Raw genomic sequence first — 20,237 nt, forward strand, 5'->3', positions numbered from 1 at the left:
GGCCACAAAAGCTAATTAGCCTTGTACTTACCTGTCAGCGGTATGTTTGATACAACTTATGGGGCATCATTAGGCACAAAAGAAAATTAGTTTTGTCATAAATCCTGTAAAAGACATAATGTAACTCTATAAATGTCACTGGTGCCGAAGTAACTAGCTATAGACCAGTATCAGAATTGCTTATAAAGACCAGTATGCATTACTCTATTAGATAAAACCAGCAGAACTTTAGTTAAAGTTCCTATTACTATGCAAGTGTACTGCCAATTGGCTTAAATCCTAAACAGGTATAACAGGACACCCTTCTAACTATGTTATCTTTTGGGACACATCCTAAACCAGCTGCTGCTCCTACCACCAGGTGGTTAGATCACAGCCTGTGCAATGCAGACACTGTCACGCAAGGATAGTAGCAGCACCTTATGTTCTCAAGGAAACCCCAGGTAAGTCATTCACTTCACTGACCTGGAACCAACAACCATGTATGCCTGAATAAATGCCATTTTGAGCATGCTGAATCACCTTTGACTCTGGTCGATATTCAGAGACACAAAATCTGATGGCAGATGAGAACTACATGGCCCACCCAGTTTGCCAATTATGAATAGATGAATCACAGGTCCTTCTTTTCTGACAGTTTACCTTCTCTTTCCCCACTCCCACTAGACCTCATAAAGATGACAATATGGTTGTCCCATGCATTTCTGAGTTCAGTCACTTTGACTGACAGTGCTGACTCTGCAGGAAGGCTTTTCCAGTCAGCCACAACTCTATCATTAACTTGTTTCTTCTTGTTCCAATTCATTTTTTTCAAACACAGGAACCACTTGGACTCTGCAAATTATTTTGAAGAACATAAAATATTTTTGTCACACCCCCCCCCCCTTTCCTCAAGACTGTACATACTAAGTTATTTTAGTCATATTTAAATGTATTTATTGGCTGACAATGCAAACCATACATTTTGGTGTAGGCCTCCTGTAAACTGCCTTTATCCTCTTTATGGTATTACCCTGAAAAGATTTCTATAGCTACATCAAGTATTCAGGTGAGGTTGTATCAAATGTCTGTAAAGAAATAATCAGCTAACCATAGAAAGTTACAGTAATTTATTTATTTATTTATTTTTGCATAGGACCACTTATATTGCATTAAATCACTTATCTTTTATTTCAGTCTGAAACTTAATGGCAGCTACTATGGAAAAGTGAAACCTAGTTATTCGGGCTGCACTTTTTCATTCACCTATTATGTACAAAGTATTTGGATGGCTCAAGCCCTATACAATAAATACTGCCTGAACTTATACATATATACTAACTCCAAGGTTACTCAACACTGGAGAAGGGTGAAGCTCCCCAAAACAGTGAACAGCACTCTCAGATAATCACTTCCTCCCCTCTAACACGAGTGAACAAATTATTTCAGAGATTTAGTGCACTGAAGACACTCAAGGAAGGCAACTTAATACTTTGATTTCTTTTATTGTTCAGGTCAAGACACAGCTGACCAAACTGCTAGTGGGATTACATGTCACCTGCATTCTCACTCTCAGACATTACGTTTCACTACAAGATATATTCTGCAAAACTCTTAAATGACCTCCTTGACTGATGACCAGCAAGAAGCAAAGCTAAGACAAAGTTCCTAGATTCATGTTAAACTCAGTGCTAACTTAATATATTTTTGATTTAGAAATGTACTCTATTCACAGAGTCCAGTTGAAGCCTGTGGATTGAAAGTAAGCATCAGACTGAATTCCAACGTACTTTTTCAGTGCTTAACTTGTTGATTTGTAAGCAGAAGATTCATCTCCAGTTAAGGTCTTTGAGAAGTTACCACAAAGGTCATCTGTGCTGAATGCTTACACTTGTATAAATCTGATCTGGGGTGCTGGGACACAAGGAGCCTCAGAAAGGAGCACAATTTAAAACTGGTGGAGTAGTAATTCATCTCAATGATGGATGGTGCTGCTGACAAAACCGTTCCATCTAATAAATGCCACAGGGTTTTAAACTGATCCCTAAACTGAACATTAAGTAAATAATGTGCCTTTTAATACCACTGCTCAAGTTCAGCATAGGTATGAACATTTTATGTATGATTTTTGGGATTAGCCAGGCTCCATGACACATAGGGATAAAGCCCCGACTATGACCCAAGTGACCAGAGTTCAGACAGCTGCCTGGGTACTGGAAAAGCCATGCAGGAGACAATGTGAGTTAGCAGCTGACACCGGCTCTCCTATCCTGGGGGAACAGAATGGTGCTTCTTGTTAGCCAGTTATCATCATGCAAGTAGAGGCTTGCAAAGCACTAAAAATGGCCAACACAGAGGGAGTTGGCAAATGCAAGGTGGTGATGGTGACCTTCACAGATTGTGGGTAAATGCAGGCATACCAGGAGGGCACAGGATCCCCAGCAATGACATGTGTGCTCAAATCAGTCACCAGAGCAAGTTTAGGGACTCATTAGAAATGCCTTTGTTGCTAGGATGTGGAAAAAAGGCACAAACAACTTCCATTGCTGGATGTATGACAGCCTCTCTGGTCTGCTCTCCTCCCTGAGTTCAGGGGAACAAATGGGCTTAATGGTTGACTGAAACTGAGGGGTAAAACAGATATGGAAAAAAATCATGATTTTTTGGCTCTGGTTGCCATTTTAAATATACTTATGGAAATAACAATGCAAAAATTGTCAAAGGAACTGGCATTCTATGCAAACAAAATGGTTTAATTTAACTCTAAAATGGAGCATTACCTTTCCTTTCCGGAGACTTCTTGTAGGATCCCCATGATACTGGACATTCTCATTCTCAGCAATATTTTCAGCAAGCCCGATGGAATAACTTCTCTGTTTCCATTTCAGAAGTTCCTTCTCCAGCCATTCTGGGTACGTATGGCTCTGGTCATGTGATTCCCTTCTGCCATTACTGACTAAAGGATGTGCTGCTGTTCTTCTTCCTCCTAATGCTGTACTTGCCCTCTGAAGTACTGGGACTTTAGCTGCTGAAGTGTGTATCTCATCCAGAATACTGTTGTGAAACAAGTACCAAGAATTAATTCATTCCACAATTGTTTGCTCATATAGTAAAATATTTAAAACATATAAATTGTAGTAGTCATTTTTCATTTATGTAGCAGCCTTCTTTTTAAATTATCGCATACATACTCAATGAAACACACACACACACACCCACACACACACACACACACACACACACACACACACACACACACACACACACACAGAAAAACAATCACCAAGACAGGGCTCACTGGATGCAACTAAGTAATGTGAACTAACACTAGCACTGTTACCATCCTAGGGAAAAAGGTCAGGAAATGCTTAGCTCGCCTGAGGCAGCCGATGGACTGATCATCATCCTGTACAGTGTCTGCCATTAAGCAATGTTTATGTCTGAGATCATGTCATTGAGGCCACTGAATAAATAGCATCGAGAACCACTTATACTATAAAAAACACAAAGAAACTATGCACCCACATTGTTTTAATTATTGTTTAAATCTGTACTTAAATATGTATATTACACTTCTTATCTCACTGTATAGTCATGGTTGCATGAAAGTGCTGCAAATGTGGTATTAAAATTTAATTTCTTCTTTAAAAAGTGTTTGCCATTTTCCAATGTCTGTCTAACTGTGGAATCAGTATATTTATGTAGTGGGTCTGTGATTTCCTCCCTGCAAAATAAATAAATAGTGTTTGTGTGGGTTTTTCAGTAAAAGTGACTTTCAGTGTTTATTAATCTATGACATGGGGTTAAGTAATATTGGCTTTAAGGCAATGACATCAGTCATGTTTACTTAGATAACAGTTTTCTCAAAGAGGATATAAGAAGCATGCCCTTTTATCAGAGGTATATTGTAGTACCTCTCTGCAAACAACACAAAGCCATAAGCCCGTGCATTTTATAAAGTGAACTGTTTACTGAAATTTTCTTGAAACTATAAAATATGCAAACACACTTGCACACACACACACAACACACACACACACACACACACACACACACACACACACACACACACACACACACACACACACACAGACACACACACACACACACCTTAGGAAAAATTGAGCCACTTGGGATTTGATTAATGGACAATTTTATTCTACACCTTAAAAAGATCTTTTCAAAAAAGTTCTTCAAGGTCTGACCAGCTGGGAATCAAACTGGAGAATTGAGAATTTATCAAAACCAACAAATTCTCGTGGAAAAGAAAATTAAAATAATTATCCTTTATATCCAGACTCAAAAAATCAGTCTCACCTTCTAGAAACTTTAATCTGGAAGGAGCAACAGCTACTAAAAAAAACATAACTCAGTGTAAATACCCTAGAATTACTATTGAAAGCAACACATCCTTGAAGGGAACACACAGACATTCACTTAAAAAAAAGATTGGCAGCAATCTCTTGATTAGATCTTCTCCTAATAACAAATGGCCAACTAGGAAGAAGAAAACCAACATAACTAAGCAAAAAATATCTTTAATGGATGAAAATCAATAAATCACTTCTAGCACCTCAGCAAAAAGCCTTCAAAGAAATGATGAAAAAAAAAAAGATCAAATAAATATACATGACTAAACAAAAACAACCAATGAAAAGAAGTAATCGATTATAAAAGATACTTCCAATTAACTGCTGTATTAAGGCCAAATGGCAGTAAAGTACCATATTATAGAACAGACAAACACTTTTTTAGAAATAACTTGTATGAAAATAAATGAAAGAGAAAAATTAGGAACAGTCACCTACAATAAAATACAAGCTGATAAAACTGAATAATCCATCTTGTGGCAAACAAAAAATGTTCACCCATGGGGCTATCAACTTTACCATGAACAATATCCTGCATATGTTCTTTAAATCTCAATTGAAATTTGCGCTTAGTCACCCTAAAATAAAATAAGCCACAACGACATTTAATAGCATAAACTACAGCTTCAGTATTACAATCATAATTACCTGTAATGCCAAACCTAATATTTTTTATTTTAGAAAAACTCGGAACTATAACAGAACAGCATGATCACTCACCACAAGGGGTAATTTCTAAAAATGTTTGAGAGATAAAGGAATATATACAATGACATAAAGAAACATTACTATTATACATTGACTGGCCATTAGCATTCAAAAACGAGCACGCTGATTGGCCAGCCCAACCAGCATGCCCATTGTAAATCCGAGAATATACCAACGGGAAAAGATCCAGTCGCCCGGACTTTTTCCCGTTAGTATATCTCATATTTTTTTTTTTTACTTTTTTTTTTTTTTAGTACAAAATAAAAACAGAAGTCATTTTATGTTTGGGAGATGGCACCGACAGAAATAAAAGGATAATCAGGTACATTCTACAAAGCTTAAAAAACGTACCCGATTATCCTTTTATTTTGTCTGTCCCGTCTCTCCCTAAAATAAACATAAAAAGTCTCCTGGGTTCTTCCTTTTTTTTTGATTATAACAAAGAAGAAGAAGCAACGGAGATCTTCCTTTCGCCATTGCTACCTCTTCACAGCCTTGATGTACTGCATAAGCGTTGGAGCGCAAGTCCCATACGCATGCGCAGTACATCAAAACAATGCAGCAATATACCACCAGCCATGGAAGAACAGTAATGCACCATTATACAAAGACATTATTTAAGAAAAGTAAGGGTTTTTTTTCTTAAATAATGTCATTGTATAATAGCAATAACCGACTCCGTGGTTGTGGTATACTGAAATTTACCCACGATTAGCTTTATTTAATCACTCGGGCTCTGCCCTTGTGATTAAACCATACCAACCATGGGTAAATCTTTAATATACCACACCGATGTTATAGGTTATTGCTATATTACCCAACATATTATAAACATGACAGCCTCTATGAAAAGCAAAAATACAGTTTACAATATAATCTACTTTTAAACAAGGCATCAAGTAAAATACTCCAACATTTTTAACTAATAAAGTAACATTGTCAGATAATACACAATATTTAGAAACAAAATAAATCTGCTGTTTAGATATATGGGTCATCCGAAAATCTTTAGAATGAAATGTATTATTTGTAGAAACAGGACATTTATGCAATGCATCACAATGAGATAAATTGTTAACGTTCTTATAACCCTCATAAATACTCTGGTGTATATAACTTCTATTTTAGAAACAGATACAACTTTCTGAACCTCAATAATAAAGTCCTATCTTAGCCTGCAAGCCTTTCTTATATGCATAAATTCTTCATAAGGAAGAAAATCCAATAAAATGGTACATGAAAACTGCTAGCAAGAAAATAATCTGAAGTTCTAGTAGGTGTCCTAGATAAATAAAAATGAATATTATTAGCCAGAGAAGTAAATAAAGAATATATAATAAATTAAGAAAAAGAATAAATAAATAAATACACTTTATTCAGTTGCTTTTATTGTAATTGTGTTCTTAGTACTTTATCACCTTGTTTTTGCTGTGTGCTCTTAAGTGTTCAAGTGCTTTTATTCTGCTGCATTTATTACTGCTTGTTAGTAGCCTGATTAAAATTTATCTGTTACTCTAAGCATCTTGCTTTGGTTTTAGCACTTGTGCTTCGGGCCAGTTACTTTATATTTAAGGTTTTTATGGTCTACACTCTTGTGGACAAACCCTTATCAAAACCCTCTTTCCATAAGTCCGCCCAAGTATTTGGAACACAATATCTGGACAATTCCCATCAGTTTCTCCTGCCAGCCTGGTCACCATGAAAATACTGAGACAGTGTAGCAACTGCCTCATGTTTACTGACAGCCCCATTCCCCTAGCACTTAATTCTCATGTTTACTGACAGCCCCATTCCCCTAGCACTTCATTCTCATGTTTACTGACAGCCCCATTCCCCTAGCACTTAATTCTCATGTTTACTGACAGCCCCATTCCCCTAGCACTTAATTCTCATGTTTACTGACAGCCCCATTCCCCTAGCACTTAATTCTCATGTTTACTGACAGCCCCATTCCCCTAGCACTTAATTCTCATGTTTACTGACAGCCCCATTCCCCTAGCACTTAATTCTCATGTTTACTGACAGCCCCATTCCCCTAGCACTTAATTCTCATGTTTACTGACAGCCCCATTCCCCTAGCACTTATGACAGCCCCATTCCCCTAGCACTTAATTCTCATGTTTACTGACAGCCCCATTCCCCTAGCACTTAATTCTCATGTTTACTAACAGCCCCATTCCCCTAGCACTTAATTCTCATGTTTACTGACAGCCCCATTCCCCTAGCACTTAATTCTCATGTTTACTAACAGCCCCATTCCCCTAGCACTTAATTCTCATGTTTACTGACAGCCCCATTCCCCTAGCACTTATGACAGCCCCATTCCCCTAGCACTTAATTCTCATGTTTACTGACAGCCCCATTCCCCTAGCACTTAATTCTCATGTTTACTAACAGCCCCATTCCCCTAGCACTTAATTATCATGTTTACTGACAGCCCCATTCCCCTAGCACTTAATTCTCATGTTTACTAACAGCCCCATTCCCCTAGCACTTAATTCTCATGTTTACTGACAGCCCCATTCCCCTAGCACTTAATTCTCATGTTTACTGACAGCCCCATTCCCATTGCACTTAATTCTCATGTTTACTAACAGCCCCATTCCCCTAGCACTTAATTCTCATGTTTACTGACAGCCCCATTCCCCTAGCACTTAATTCTCATGTTTACTGACAGCCCCATTCCCCTAGCACTTAATTCTCATGTTTACTGACAGCCCCATTCCCCTAGCACTTAATTCTCATGTTTACTAACAGCCCCATTCCCCTAGCACTTAATTCTCATGTTAACTGACAGCCCCATTCCCCTAGCACTTAATTCTCATGTTTACTGACAGCCCCATTCCCCTAGCACTTAATTCTCATGTTTACTAACAGCGCCATTCCCCTAGCACTTAATTCTCATGTTTACTGACAGCGCCATTCCCCTAGCACTTAATTCTCATGTTTACTGACAGCCCCATTCCCCTAGCACTTAATTCTCATGTTTACTGACAGCCCCATTCCCCTAGCACTTAATTCTCATGTTTACTGACAGCCTCATTCCCCTAGCACTTAATTCTCATGTTTACTGACAGCCCCATTCCCCTAGCACTTAATTCTCATGTTTACTGACAGCCCCATTCCCTAGTACTTAATTCTCATGTTTACTAACAGCCCCATTCCCCTAGCACTTAATTCTCATGTTTACTGACAGCCCCATTCCCCTAGCACTTAATTCTCATGTTTACTAACAGCCCCATTCCCTAGCACTTAATTCTCATGTTTACTGACAGCCCCATTCCTCTAGCACTTCTTTCTCATGTTTTCTGACAGCCCCATTCCCTAGCACTTCATTCTCATGTTTACTGACAGCCCCATTCCCTAGCACTTAATTCTCATGTTTACTGACAGCCCCATTCCCTAGCACTTAATTCTCATGTTTACTGACAGCCCCATTCCCCTAGCACTTAATTCTCATGTTTACTGACAGCCCCATTCCCCTAGCACTTCATTCTCATGTTTACTGACAGCCCCATTCCCCTAGCACTTAATTCTCATGTTTACTAACAGCCCCATTCCCCTAGCACTTAATTCTCATGTTTACTGACAGCCCCATTCCCCTAGCACTTAATCCTCATGTTTACTGACAGCCCCATTCCCCTAGCACTTAATTCTCATGTTTACTGACAGCCCCATTCCCCTAGCACTTAATTCTCATGTTTACTGACAGCCCCATTCCCCTAGCACTTAATTCTCATGTTTACTGACAGTCCCATTCCCCTAGCACTTAATTCTCATGTTTACTGACAGCCCCATTCCCCTAGCACTTAATTCTCATGTTTACTAACAGCCCCATTCCCCTAGCACTTAATTCTCATGTTTACTGACAGCCCCATTCCCCTAGCACTTAATTCTCATGTTTACTGACAGTCCCATTCCCCTAGCACTTCATTCTCATGTTTACTGACAGCCCCATTCCCCTAGCACTTAATTCTCATGTTTACTGACAGCCCCATTCCCCTAGCACTTAATTCTCATGTTTACTGACAGTCCCATTCCCCTAGCACTTAATTCTCATGTTTACTGACAGCCCCATTCCCCTAGCACTTAATTCTTCTACTTGAGATAAATGCATCTACATCAGTAAGCTGGAATCCATGCTCTCTCGCGCCACAGTCAGTACTCCTGACAAAGAGGAGATTGCCAGCACAAACACCACACCACTCACATCACATAGCCAATGACAACACACACACACACACACACACACACACACACACACACACACACACACACACACACACACACCTATGTAGAGGTCCTCAATAAAAACTTACCTAAACAGCAAAGACCTCAAAAACACACTCACAAACTTTCCGCACATAACACCAAACACATCACCCATAGCAGACAACACACTAGTGTCTCACAAACACAGCCCATAAAGCAAAACTTTTAGTTATGTACTCACCATAACTTCAGATGTTTGGGATCCATCTCGCCTACATTCTGAACTGATGGGTTCGGAGCCGATCCCTCGGCTCCGACTCGGCACGCTTATGCTATAGAGCGAGGCCTCTAATTGGCTGAGCTATCTTTATCCCAGGATGCACCACCACTAATCCCCCAGATCTTGTTTGTCCGCATTCATGCACACATGCACAACTTGATTATATAACATTGTTAGATGTTTCAAGATGAAACAACAGGATTCGGACCTTCTGATATCCTCTGATCTCCAAGGAAGGGGGAAGGAGGGTGGGTTATTAGGAATGTAGGCGAGATGGATCCCAAACATCTGAAGTTATGGTGAGTACATAACTAAAAGATGTTATGTGATCCTATCTCACCTACATTCTGAACTGATGGGACAGCGTCCCTAGCACTTAAATCCCGGGTGGCTCATTGGAAAACACTCCTGAGCACTGTGGAACCAATTGAAGCTCGTCCTCTAGATGCCACATCTAATTTGTAGTGGGAAATGAAGGTGTGTGGGGAAGACCATGTAGCCGCAGCACAAATGTCACTAATAGCAAGCTTAGAATGAAATGCTACCGAAGTAGCCATAGCCCTTGTAGAATGAGCCTTGACAGAGGTGGTAAGCTCTTTGTTAGAATAAATATAAGCTTGAGTAATACAGTCCCTGATCCATTTGGCAATAGTGACCTTTGTGACAGCGTTGCCCAATTTGTTATCTGCAAAGGATACAAACAACTGATCCGTTTTCCTTGTTTGTTTGGTCCTGTCTAAATAAAAACGTAACTGTCTGTGGACATCTAGTGTGTGGAATATGAACTCCGCTTTGTTAGAGTATTTTGGGAAAAAAACTGGAAGCTCTAACGATTGTTGTAAGCAGAAAGTAGAACAAACTTTAGGGACAAAGGAAGGATTTGGTCTGAGGGATACTCTGTCTTTATGAAAAACCAAGTACGGGGGTTTCACTGACAAAGCTTGAAGCTCTGAAACTCTTCTGGCAGAAGTAATTGCCACCAGAAAAGCTGTCTTCCATGATAGAAACTTTAGATCACATGTAGCTGCCGGTTCAAAGGGGAAAGAAGTCAAGGCGCGTAACACTATATCGAGATCCCATGGAGGTGCAAGATGAGAAATCGGAGGTCTTAATAGTGCAGCACCTTTCAAGATGGTCTTACACAATCTGTTGCTAATTAAAGGTGGGTCTATGGATTCGTGAAAATTAGAAATTGCTGCCAATTGTACCTTGATGGTAGAAACTGAAGAGCCTTGATTGAAAAGAGAGGTCATAAATTTTAGCACTTCTGCCACGGGAATAGAAATGGGGTCCAGGCCCCGGAGTTGAGCCCAAATAGCAAATCTTTTCCATTTGCTAGAATACAGTTTCTTTGTAGCAGACTTATGGGCCGAAGATAATATGTGCACAACATCTGGATCCAATGTATGACTCCTGACTATCGTTGGAAGAGGAGGAGCCAAGCCATCAATTTTAAAGTGTGTAGGGACTGGTGGAATAGTCCCGACTGATGAACCAGTAGGTCTGGGACCTGATCCAGGAACCATGGACCTTCCAGAGCATGTTTCCGAAGATAGGGGAACCACACTTGATGAGGCCAGTAAGGAGCAATTAAGATCATTTTGCTCCCCAAGAGAGATGCCTTTTGAATCACCCTGGGAAGGAGAGGAACTGGAGGGAAGGCATAAAGCAAGCCGGTGGGCCAAGGATGGACTAATGCGTCCATGGGGCTCTTCCCCGGAGCCGGGGTTAGGGAGAAGAATTCTTTGCACTTCGCATTCAGAGGAGTCGCGAAGAGGTCGCAACACGGAACTCCCCATTCGCTGAAAATCTGACTTGCAACTGTCATATTCAGAGACCATTCGTGAGGAGAGAGGATGGTTCTGCTCAATCTGTCGGCTATGACATTGGACTTGCCGGTATGTGAGTAGCCACTAGGAAGCGTTTGGTCGAGACTGCCCATTCCCAAACTCTCATGGCTTCTCTGCAAAGAGGATAGGATCTGGTCCCTCCCTGTTTGTTCAGGTACCAGACAACTGACATGTTGTCTGAGTGAACAGCAATTACGCCCTGAGGGAGATAATCATGAAGAGCTTGAAGGGACAGGAGTACTGCCCTCATTTCTAGGATGTTGATATGAAGAAGAGTCTCTTCCGGGTGCCATTTGCCTTGGACTGACCTGCCCAGGGAATGCCCCCCCCACCCCATCTGGGAGGCATCCGTGGTCAAAGTGGCCGCCGGAGGAGGTAGAACAAAGGGTCGTCCCTGATCCAAATTGGAGGGCACTAGCCACCAGCGAAGGTCCCGTTTGCAAGATTCCGTGATCCATATGAGGTGACTGAGAGGGAGTTCCTGAAAGGACCACTGAGCTGAAAGAAGCCACTGGAGGATTCTCATGTGCAACCTTGCCAAGGGGACTAGAAGAACCGTGGCAGACATGGATCCCAATAGCTGCAGGACCATTCTGGCTGGGGCTTTGGACCTGGGAAGTAAGGCTCGAACTTGAGTCTGTATGGTTTGAATTCTGTCTGTAGGTAGATAGACCCGCATTTGGTTTGAGTCTATCTCTACCCCTATGAATCTTATTCGTTGAGATGGCAGCAACACAGACTTTGGCCAATTGAAGGTGATTCCAAGGGAATTGCCCAGTGATATAGTGGCTTGTAGGCTCCGCAGAAGTAGATGCTTGGAGGTGGCAGTTAGGAGCCAGTCGTCTAGATACGGAAACAGCTGGAATCCTAGACTTCTCAGGTGAGCAGTCATGACTGCCAAGCACTTGGTGAACACCCTGGGGGCTGTGGTGAGACCAAAGGGCAGTGCACGGAACTGAAAATGACTGCCTCCTAGGCTGAAGCGCAGATGTCTCCTGGACGCTTGATGTACCATGATATGATAATAAGCGTCCTTGAGATCTATGGAGCACATCCAAACACCTTTCTCCAGCAATCGGAGAATGGTTTGTAGAGTGACCATTCGGAACTTGGACTTTCTGACTGAACGGTTTAGGATGCTGAGGTCCAAAATGGGCCTCAAGTCCCCGGTCTTTTTTGGCACCAAAAAGAATCTTGAGTAAGTCCCTAATCCGATCTGGTCTGCGGGGACCGGTTGGATGACTCCTTTTTGCAGCAGCTTTGAAACTTCTGAGGCTGCGGTATCCCGTTGACTGGGTGGTGGGTCCGGGATTTTTTTGGACTGAGTGGGGGTGAGAGAATGGGATGGAGTAACCTCCGGCGATAATCCGAAGCACCCATCGGTCCTGAGTGATCCCTTCCCAGGCCTTTAGGTGCTTTGAGAAACGACCCCCGACTGGCTCCGGAGCAGCACAGCCGGGCAATCCCTCAGGGACTATGAAAGGCTGAAGAGCCACGAAAGGACTCGCGGTCTCCAGTGTTGCGAGGGCCTCTGCCGCCTCTGGGATGGCGTCTTCCGGATGAATTTCCCCCTCCTCTGCCTCTGGAAGGGGAACCCTCCTGCTGAGAGGGATAAGGCTTCTGAGATCTATGGAACCACATTTTCCCTCCTCTTTTAGCCTTGGGATAAGGCCGAAAGGGAGTGGAAAATCGTGCCCCTACGGCAGTCAGAGTCTTACCCTCCTGTTCACAGTGGGTTAGTGTGTTCTTTACCTTGGGTCCAAACAGGGAGGACCCATCAAAGGGGGCGTCGGCAAATGAAGACTTAAAGGCCTCCGCGAAATGACACAGACGGAGCCAGGCTTGTCTCCGTAGAGCAATGCCTGTACCCGCCGCTCTACTCGCCCCTTCGGCCGCATACGAAATGAGCCTCATGGACGAGTTCGAAATGGACGACATTGTAGCCAGCTGAGAGCCAACCGTCTGGGCCAGCTCCTCAGGCAGGTTACCCAAGAGGGTATCGGATAGCTCCTTAATCAGATCCCTCTGAAATCTGGTAAAGTGCGTAAGGTAGTTCAAGGACCTCAGTGTAAAGGCCGCTGAACTGAGGGTGCGCTTTCCGTACCGATCCATGCTCCTAGACTCCTTATTAGGAGGATGGACGGACGTAGAAGCCTCTGCTACATCTTGCTGGGTAGCAGATGCCACCACCAAAGCATCTACAGCCACACCTTTAGTAAGGAACTCTCTATCAGGGGGCGCCGAGAGAAATTTGTTCGGACGAGCAGGCACCGGTTCCACAGAGTCTGGGTGTTCCCACGCCCTTCGACAGATCAAATCCAAGAGCTCGTCGAAGGGCGGAGACACCCAGGAGGCGGAGGGCTGAGCCCCGAAGGCCTTCAGGAACACCGACTCATCAGCAGAGGGAGGTTTGGACTGCCAGCCGCCTCGTTGTTTTAGGGATTCCAGGATGTCTGCAAAGGAGACATCATCCGAGGACGACTTAGGGGACCCCTCTGCATCATCGAGATAAGTGTCGGATGTCAGAGACTCATCAGGGGAGTCAACGTGCTTCCTCTTGCACGATCTTTTCCTGGGGGGGTTCTTCCGAAGAGGCTTCAGAAGGACCTCCAGGAGGGGGAGAAACCCCAGCGGGGGTAACCTGAGGCCCGGGGGCTCCGCTGTCTAAAGACAGGGGGACTGCCAACGACCCAGTCTCCGTATGCAGGGAAGTAGCTGGGGAAACCGTGGAGGTAGCCAAGGAAGATTTGGCTAAAGCACTCCTCATAGCCCTGAAGGCGGGACCACCAGAATCCTGGGAGGGTCCCACCTCCGTGGCCACGACAGTGGACGGCACTCCCGCCGACGCACCAAGAGGGAGACTTGGGACCGAGAGCATCAATCCCGAAGCCTCCCCCCCAGGGCCGAAGGAAGAAGTCCGTGTACTGAACTCCGACCCAAGAGCTAGAGTTGGAGCAAGGGTCGGGCCCGACCCTAACACCTCCACAGGTTCCACCAGCACCGGCTCCAATGGTGCCGAAGCTGTTGGAGGAGGAACCACAGTAGGGGAGTGGACCATCGGCTCCGAAGCCAAATGGGCTGGAGCCGAAACTAGCTTTTGGAACACCAGAGACTGGAAGAGTCGAAGGAGCACCCTGTCGATGTCCGAATCAGACATCTTGGATGACCTAGAGGATACCGATCGGGCCCGAACCGATTTCTCCATCGGCTCCGAAGGGCTCGGGGACCGGCTCTGAAAGGACTCAACAATTATCGGCTCCGAGGAAGGTTTCAAGGAAATTTCCCTCGGTGCCGATAAGGACTTCGGCTCCGAGGGGGAAGAGTCTGAGCCGATAACCCTTATCGGCTTCAATATCAGTGGAGCCGATGAGGGTGACCCGCCTCTCGATGCTCCAGACCTCGGCTCCGAAACCAGAGGGGTCGAGGCTGGAGGCATCGAGGCAGACTGTTCCGACCTCGGCTCCGAAGTCCGTGGAGCCGATGGAGAAGTCTGCTTAGATTTTTTAGCGATCGGTTCCGACTGACTGGTCGGAGCCGACACTTTCTTCTTTTTAGAAGGAGACGGAGAGGAAGATAAAGCCTCCTCGAAGGAAGGCTTGATTAATCCCTTGAGGATTAATTTGTTCTTCCTCTCCTGGAGGACTCTAGAAGAGAACGCGTGGCACACACTACATGACACTTGTAGGTGCTTAGCACCTAAGCAATAGACGCACGAGGAGTGGTCGTCCATTATGGACATTTTAAACCCACACCTCGTGCATTTCTTAAACCCGGAGGGTTTGTGTTCTTTAGACATAACTGCTTTAACCACAGAACTTTTCTAAGTGAAGAAACACTAAACTTAGTCAAAGACAAAGTTAAATTAAACAACTTCAACAAATTTAAAATATATATTTTTTTTTTTTTTTTTTTTTATCACACTAAACAGTTAAACAGACAAAAAGATAAAGAGAGTCAAGACCCTCTAACTTAAACGGGTGCTTGACCCAAGAAAGATGTACAAGCAGCAAAGCAACAGGGGAAGGCCCCTCTAACTAAAACGGGAAACCTTCCCTGACTAAAGAAATCACGAATTTTTTAATGGAAATTCACCAAACACACTAAAATGACAACAATAGCTGTTAAAACAGCTTTTGGGTTCAAAGGAAGGAAATTTGTGACAGGAAAAAGCCTAAATAAATAGTACTTAGCCCAGCCAATGTTGAGACCACGTCTAAGCTTGTTAGCGGCAAACGAGATCTGGGGGATTAGTGGTGGTGCATCCTGGGATAAAGATAGCTCAGCCAATTAGAGGCCTCGCTCTATAGCATAAGCATGCCGAGTCGGAGCCGAGGGATCGGCTCCGAACCCATCAGTTCAGAATGTAGGCGAGATAGGATCACATAACATCAATAAATCATCACAGCCCATAAGGCATAACATGAAACCAAACATACTAGTCATTGGAGACTCAATTGTGAGACAAACCGATGTTCCCCTCACCAGGCTTGACAAGGAGAAGGTCAGATGTTTGTCTAGTGCCAGAATCCGCCACATCATGCACACACTTAAGTCTCTCCACAACAAGTATGACTCTGTCATTGTCCATGCTGGTGTGAATGACTTGAGATGTACCTCCCTGGACTACATGCAGAGAGACATGATTGAGCTCTCAGAGTATGTGTCCAGGCAGGTATCCCCTAGCCCTAAGCAGCATCCTATCTTCACCAAGAATGTTACCACAATACCAATAAAAAATAATTGACTTCAACAATTGGCTTAGTTTCTGGTGTCATTCCATGGGGATCCAGTATCTGTCTGCCTGGGATGATATGGTTGACAGGCCTCGCTGCTTTGCCAGAGATGGCCTCTACCTGTCACCACTGAGATTACAGGTCCTGGCCAAGGCTCTTGCCTCCCCCATTGTGCCTTTTTAGGCATGGTCCCAAAGACAAATCTTCCAACATAAAACATTTCTCAAAAAGCAAATTGAAGGTCATGCTGCTAAACGCTAGGAGCCTTAACCTGAAAATGCACTCACTGAAAGCTCTTCTTGCAATGGAAGATGTCAATGTCTGTGCGGTCACAAAAATTTGGTTCAGGGCTACAGAGAGCACCCCTGCCTTACAAGGCTGTACCTCATTCCACACATTCCAACCCCAAAATGTGGTCAGGAAGACTAAGGGTGGTGGATTCTCTATCTTCATTAAGGACAGGCACACCTCCAGACTGGTCTGCCAGCATGATGCACTGAAACTATTCCAGGTGCAACTGAGAGTTGGCAAGACACCCAACGAAAGTTATAGCCAGCTACAGACCCCTCTCCATGACTCAGGACACCCACTCCTCTTACCTGGATCTACTTGAGTCCATCAAGGTACTGGCTAACATGCTGATCCTTGGTGACTTCAACTACCTCACCACAGACTGTGTGAACTATTCCTGCACTAATGCACTCACTCAATGATTCCTTAACTTCATCAGTTCTAACACACTAGACCAGCTCGTCTCATCCCCACAAGGGGAGATAACATTATGGACTTGCTTCTCATGAACATGGGCAACTGCTGCACCACTCCCATAGTATGTTCTTCTCTGGTGAGATCAGGTCATCGGACTGTCTCGTTCGAAGTTTCTATCCCACCCCACCCCCAGTCGTAATCAAGATAAAAGACTTCTCAAAAGCTGACTACAACCTCCTAAGGGAGGGTATCTGTAACTCCACACCACCATTCCCCTCAGAGGATGCAGACATACATGCTGAACAGTACACCAAAGCAGTATACAAGCACCTGTACAACTGCATGGACTCAGCTATACCCAAAAGAACTAAAACCTGCTCCTCAAGGAAATGCAAACCTGTTTGGTGGACATCCTCTATCAGGAGGCATTACAACAAAAGGAAGAAACTGTTGTCCAAGGGTAAAAAAAGAACAAATTCAAGAATTGGAAAAACTCCCTCCTTAGCCTCAACAAGCAAATTAGATCACTAGTCAAAACCTTCAAAGCCAATTATGAATCAAAACTAGCCTCCAAAACAAAGGAAAACCAGAAAGCCTTCTTCAGTTACCTCAGGAACCTCCATGGCAAAGCCCAGGTTTGTCTCGAATTACTAACAGTAGCACTTACACTGATCCTGTTGACTTAGCCAACCTGCTAGCAGCTAGGTTCAGTGCAAACTTCACCCCCTGTCCCCCCAAGGCCCTTCTGACATCCCCAATACATGTCCTGCACCTCACATCTCTGTAGAGCAATTGTTAAAGGCCCTATCCAAGGCCAAGAACACAGCTTCCATGGGACATGATAGTATTCCAGGCTGCATTCTGCACCATCTCCAGCAAGAAGTGGCTTTGCCATTGAGCACCCTATTCAATCACAGCCTAAGTACAGGCTTCAGTCCAGCAGAGTGGAAAACTGCCATTTTCATCCCCTTGCACAAAGGAGGTGCCACTACTGACCCTGGAAGGTATCGTCCCATTAGCTTGACAAGTCTGATCTATAAAACCATGGAGCATATTATTACGGATCTCATAGGACATAGGCAATCTCCAAGCACTTGACCCCACCCAGTTCAGATTCGTCAAGGGCAGATCTTGCCTGTTGAACCTGGTTGACTTCTTTTAGACTGTCACCAAGGCCCTGGATGAGGGAAAGTCATTACAAACAGCTTACCTTGACTTAGCCAAGCCCTTTGACACAGTCCCCATCTCGGGCATCATCAAAATGTTAACACAACTTGGCATAAATCCCTATCTCATCAGGTGGGTGGCCAACTGGCTCACCAACAAGACCCTCAAGGTCAAAATAGGCACCTCCACCTCTGATAGCAGTCCTGTCACTAGTGGAGTTCCCCAGGGATCTGTCTTGGGACCCCTACTGTTTGGCATCTTCATCTCAGAGGTCCAGGTCTGTGACTGACCAAGTTTGTGGACGACTGCAAGTGCTGTCATTGACTCCCCAAATGATGTTAACATATTGCAAGAGGGTCTCACAGCAACTAATGACTGGTGCCAAAGTCACGGCCTTAAGCTAAACACAAAAAAATGCATCATCATACCATCTGGCAGAAACAAAGCCCCTACTGGTTACCACATCAATGGCAACCTCCTAAACACACAACTTGTGGTGAACAATCTCACATTCGACCATCATGTGGCAGCAGTGGTTAGAAAAGCCTTTTACTTGGTTCATCTCATAAGTAAAGGGATTGCTTCTAGAAAAAAGGAGGTTATTCCTCCCTCATTAGACCAATAATTGAGTATAATGCCCCATTTGGTATGCACCTCTCCAAACAACTGCACCAACTGGAAAGGCCACAGAAATACCTCACAAAGAGAATGCATGGCCTGCAAACACCTGTCCTATGTGGACAGGCTCAAATCACTATCACTCTACTCGGTATCATAGAGATTGCTCAGAGGTAATCTGTGTCTCGTGTACAAGGCAATCTCGGACCCTGCCATACTAGAGATGCTCCATATCCGTAATTCTAATTCCTCAAGCATTACTTGCTCGAAAGGCCTGAATCTAATATGCAACATCAGCAAAACCTGCTGGAGAGACAGGTTTGTCTCCCAGAGGGTGCCCTTTCTCTAGAATAGACTTCCTATACATGTCAAAGAGATTACCTCGCTGACCCTCTTCAAATGCAACCTTGATGAGTGGATGGGAATCCACAAATTTGTACCAGGGGTTCCACCTGTGTCACTCACTGACAGGGGCAAAAGGTGGTGACTGAGGTTTCTTTTTGGGGATAAACTCTTGGCTAGGCTTGTAAGGGCCCCAGGGCCATTAGCCTAGTAGCCTCCTATGATCCTAAGTAATACAGATAAAAAATAATCTGAGTTTTATAAAACTTTCCAACAAACGTCAAACCAATTCTATTATTACTAAGATAGGGCATAATATAAGATGTGATCTCTAAATCACCTTGACATAAAATGAGATCAGTATACTGATATTTAACTACATATTGTGAATAAAATGTATTATTATAAATATATTCTAATTCATAAAGTCCTATTATTAAATTGGCATACAAAGCAGCAGAAGAGGCACACACAACAGTGCCAACCAGCTGATGAAATATAAGATCATCAAGCACAAAATAATTATTATTTGAACAAAATTCAGTCAACTTAATAATGTAATAAGACATAGGGGAGCCATGTAAAAAAATATAATATAGCCTGGATTCCAGATTTATGTTGGATGTTAGTATGTAAACTTTGTGCATCCACTACATGCCAATATATGCTGTTATTCCACTTTCCATCATCTAATTTAAGTATTAAATCTGTGTAATCTTTAATATAAGACGATAAAAGATAACATATTTATAAAGGCAGCTATTAATCATGCACCCTTCATTATCTAAAAATGCTACCATAATTTGAAACTATAGGTAATCCAGGGGGATCTGAACTATTTTATGGATCTTGTAAAGACAATAAAAAACAGGCATATGAAAAAAAAATCACCTTTTTTAAGACAAAGCCCTTTCTAAAAATTATCCTAAATGTATACCTTTATATAATAAACAAACATTTGTTAAGAAAACTTCAACAGAATCTCAAAAAACTAAAGAATAGGTTTCCATATCCTGTGAAAGAGACACTATTTAAAAATAACAACATTTTTACCCTTATCAGCAGGTGTAATCACAATATTACATTGAATTTTAAACTCAAATAAGGTCTGCCACTCCAGATTAGTGAGATTATATTCTATAGAATGTCTATTACTAAGAAAACATTCAAAAAGATGTTCTATTTCAAAATTAAGCATGCTAGAAAAAAATCTTTACTGATACATTATTAAAAGGAGGAATAAAAATAATTAGTTGTAACAGCACTAGTA

The 20,237-nt window shown here is 43.0% G+C and overlaps 1 protein-coding gene across 1 annotated transcript in view; it reads right to left on the reverse strand.

Annotated features, from left to right (window-relative positions):
* LOC122803568 (WD repeat-containing protein 49-like) overlaps window positions 1-20,237 on the reverse strand; it is a 1,120,011-nt gene that overhangs the window by 1,041,565 nt on the left and 58,209 nt on the right. Inside the window, exon 2 of the mRNA XM_044073240.1 lies at window positions 2,760-3,033. Coding sequence (XP_043929175.1) covers window positions 2,760-3,033 — 274 coding nt within the window. The remainder of the gene's footprint in view (window positions 1-2,759; window positions 3,034-20,237) is intronic.

This window comes from Protopterus annectens, chromosome 5.part1 (genome assembly GCF_019279795.1).
Source record: "Protopterus annectens isolate FY-2018-M chromosome 5.part1, PAN1.0, whole genome shotgun sequence".
NCBI classification, from domain to species: Eukaryota; Metazoa; Chordata; order Ceratodontiformes; family Protopteridae; genus Protopterus; species Protopterus annectens.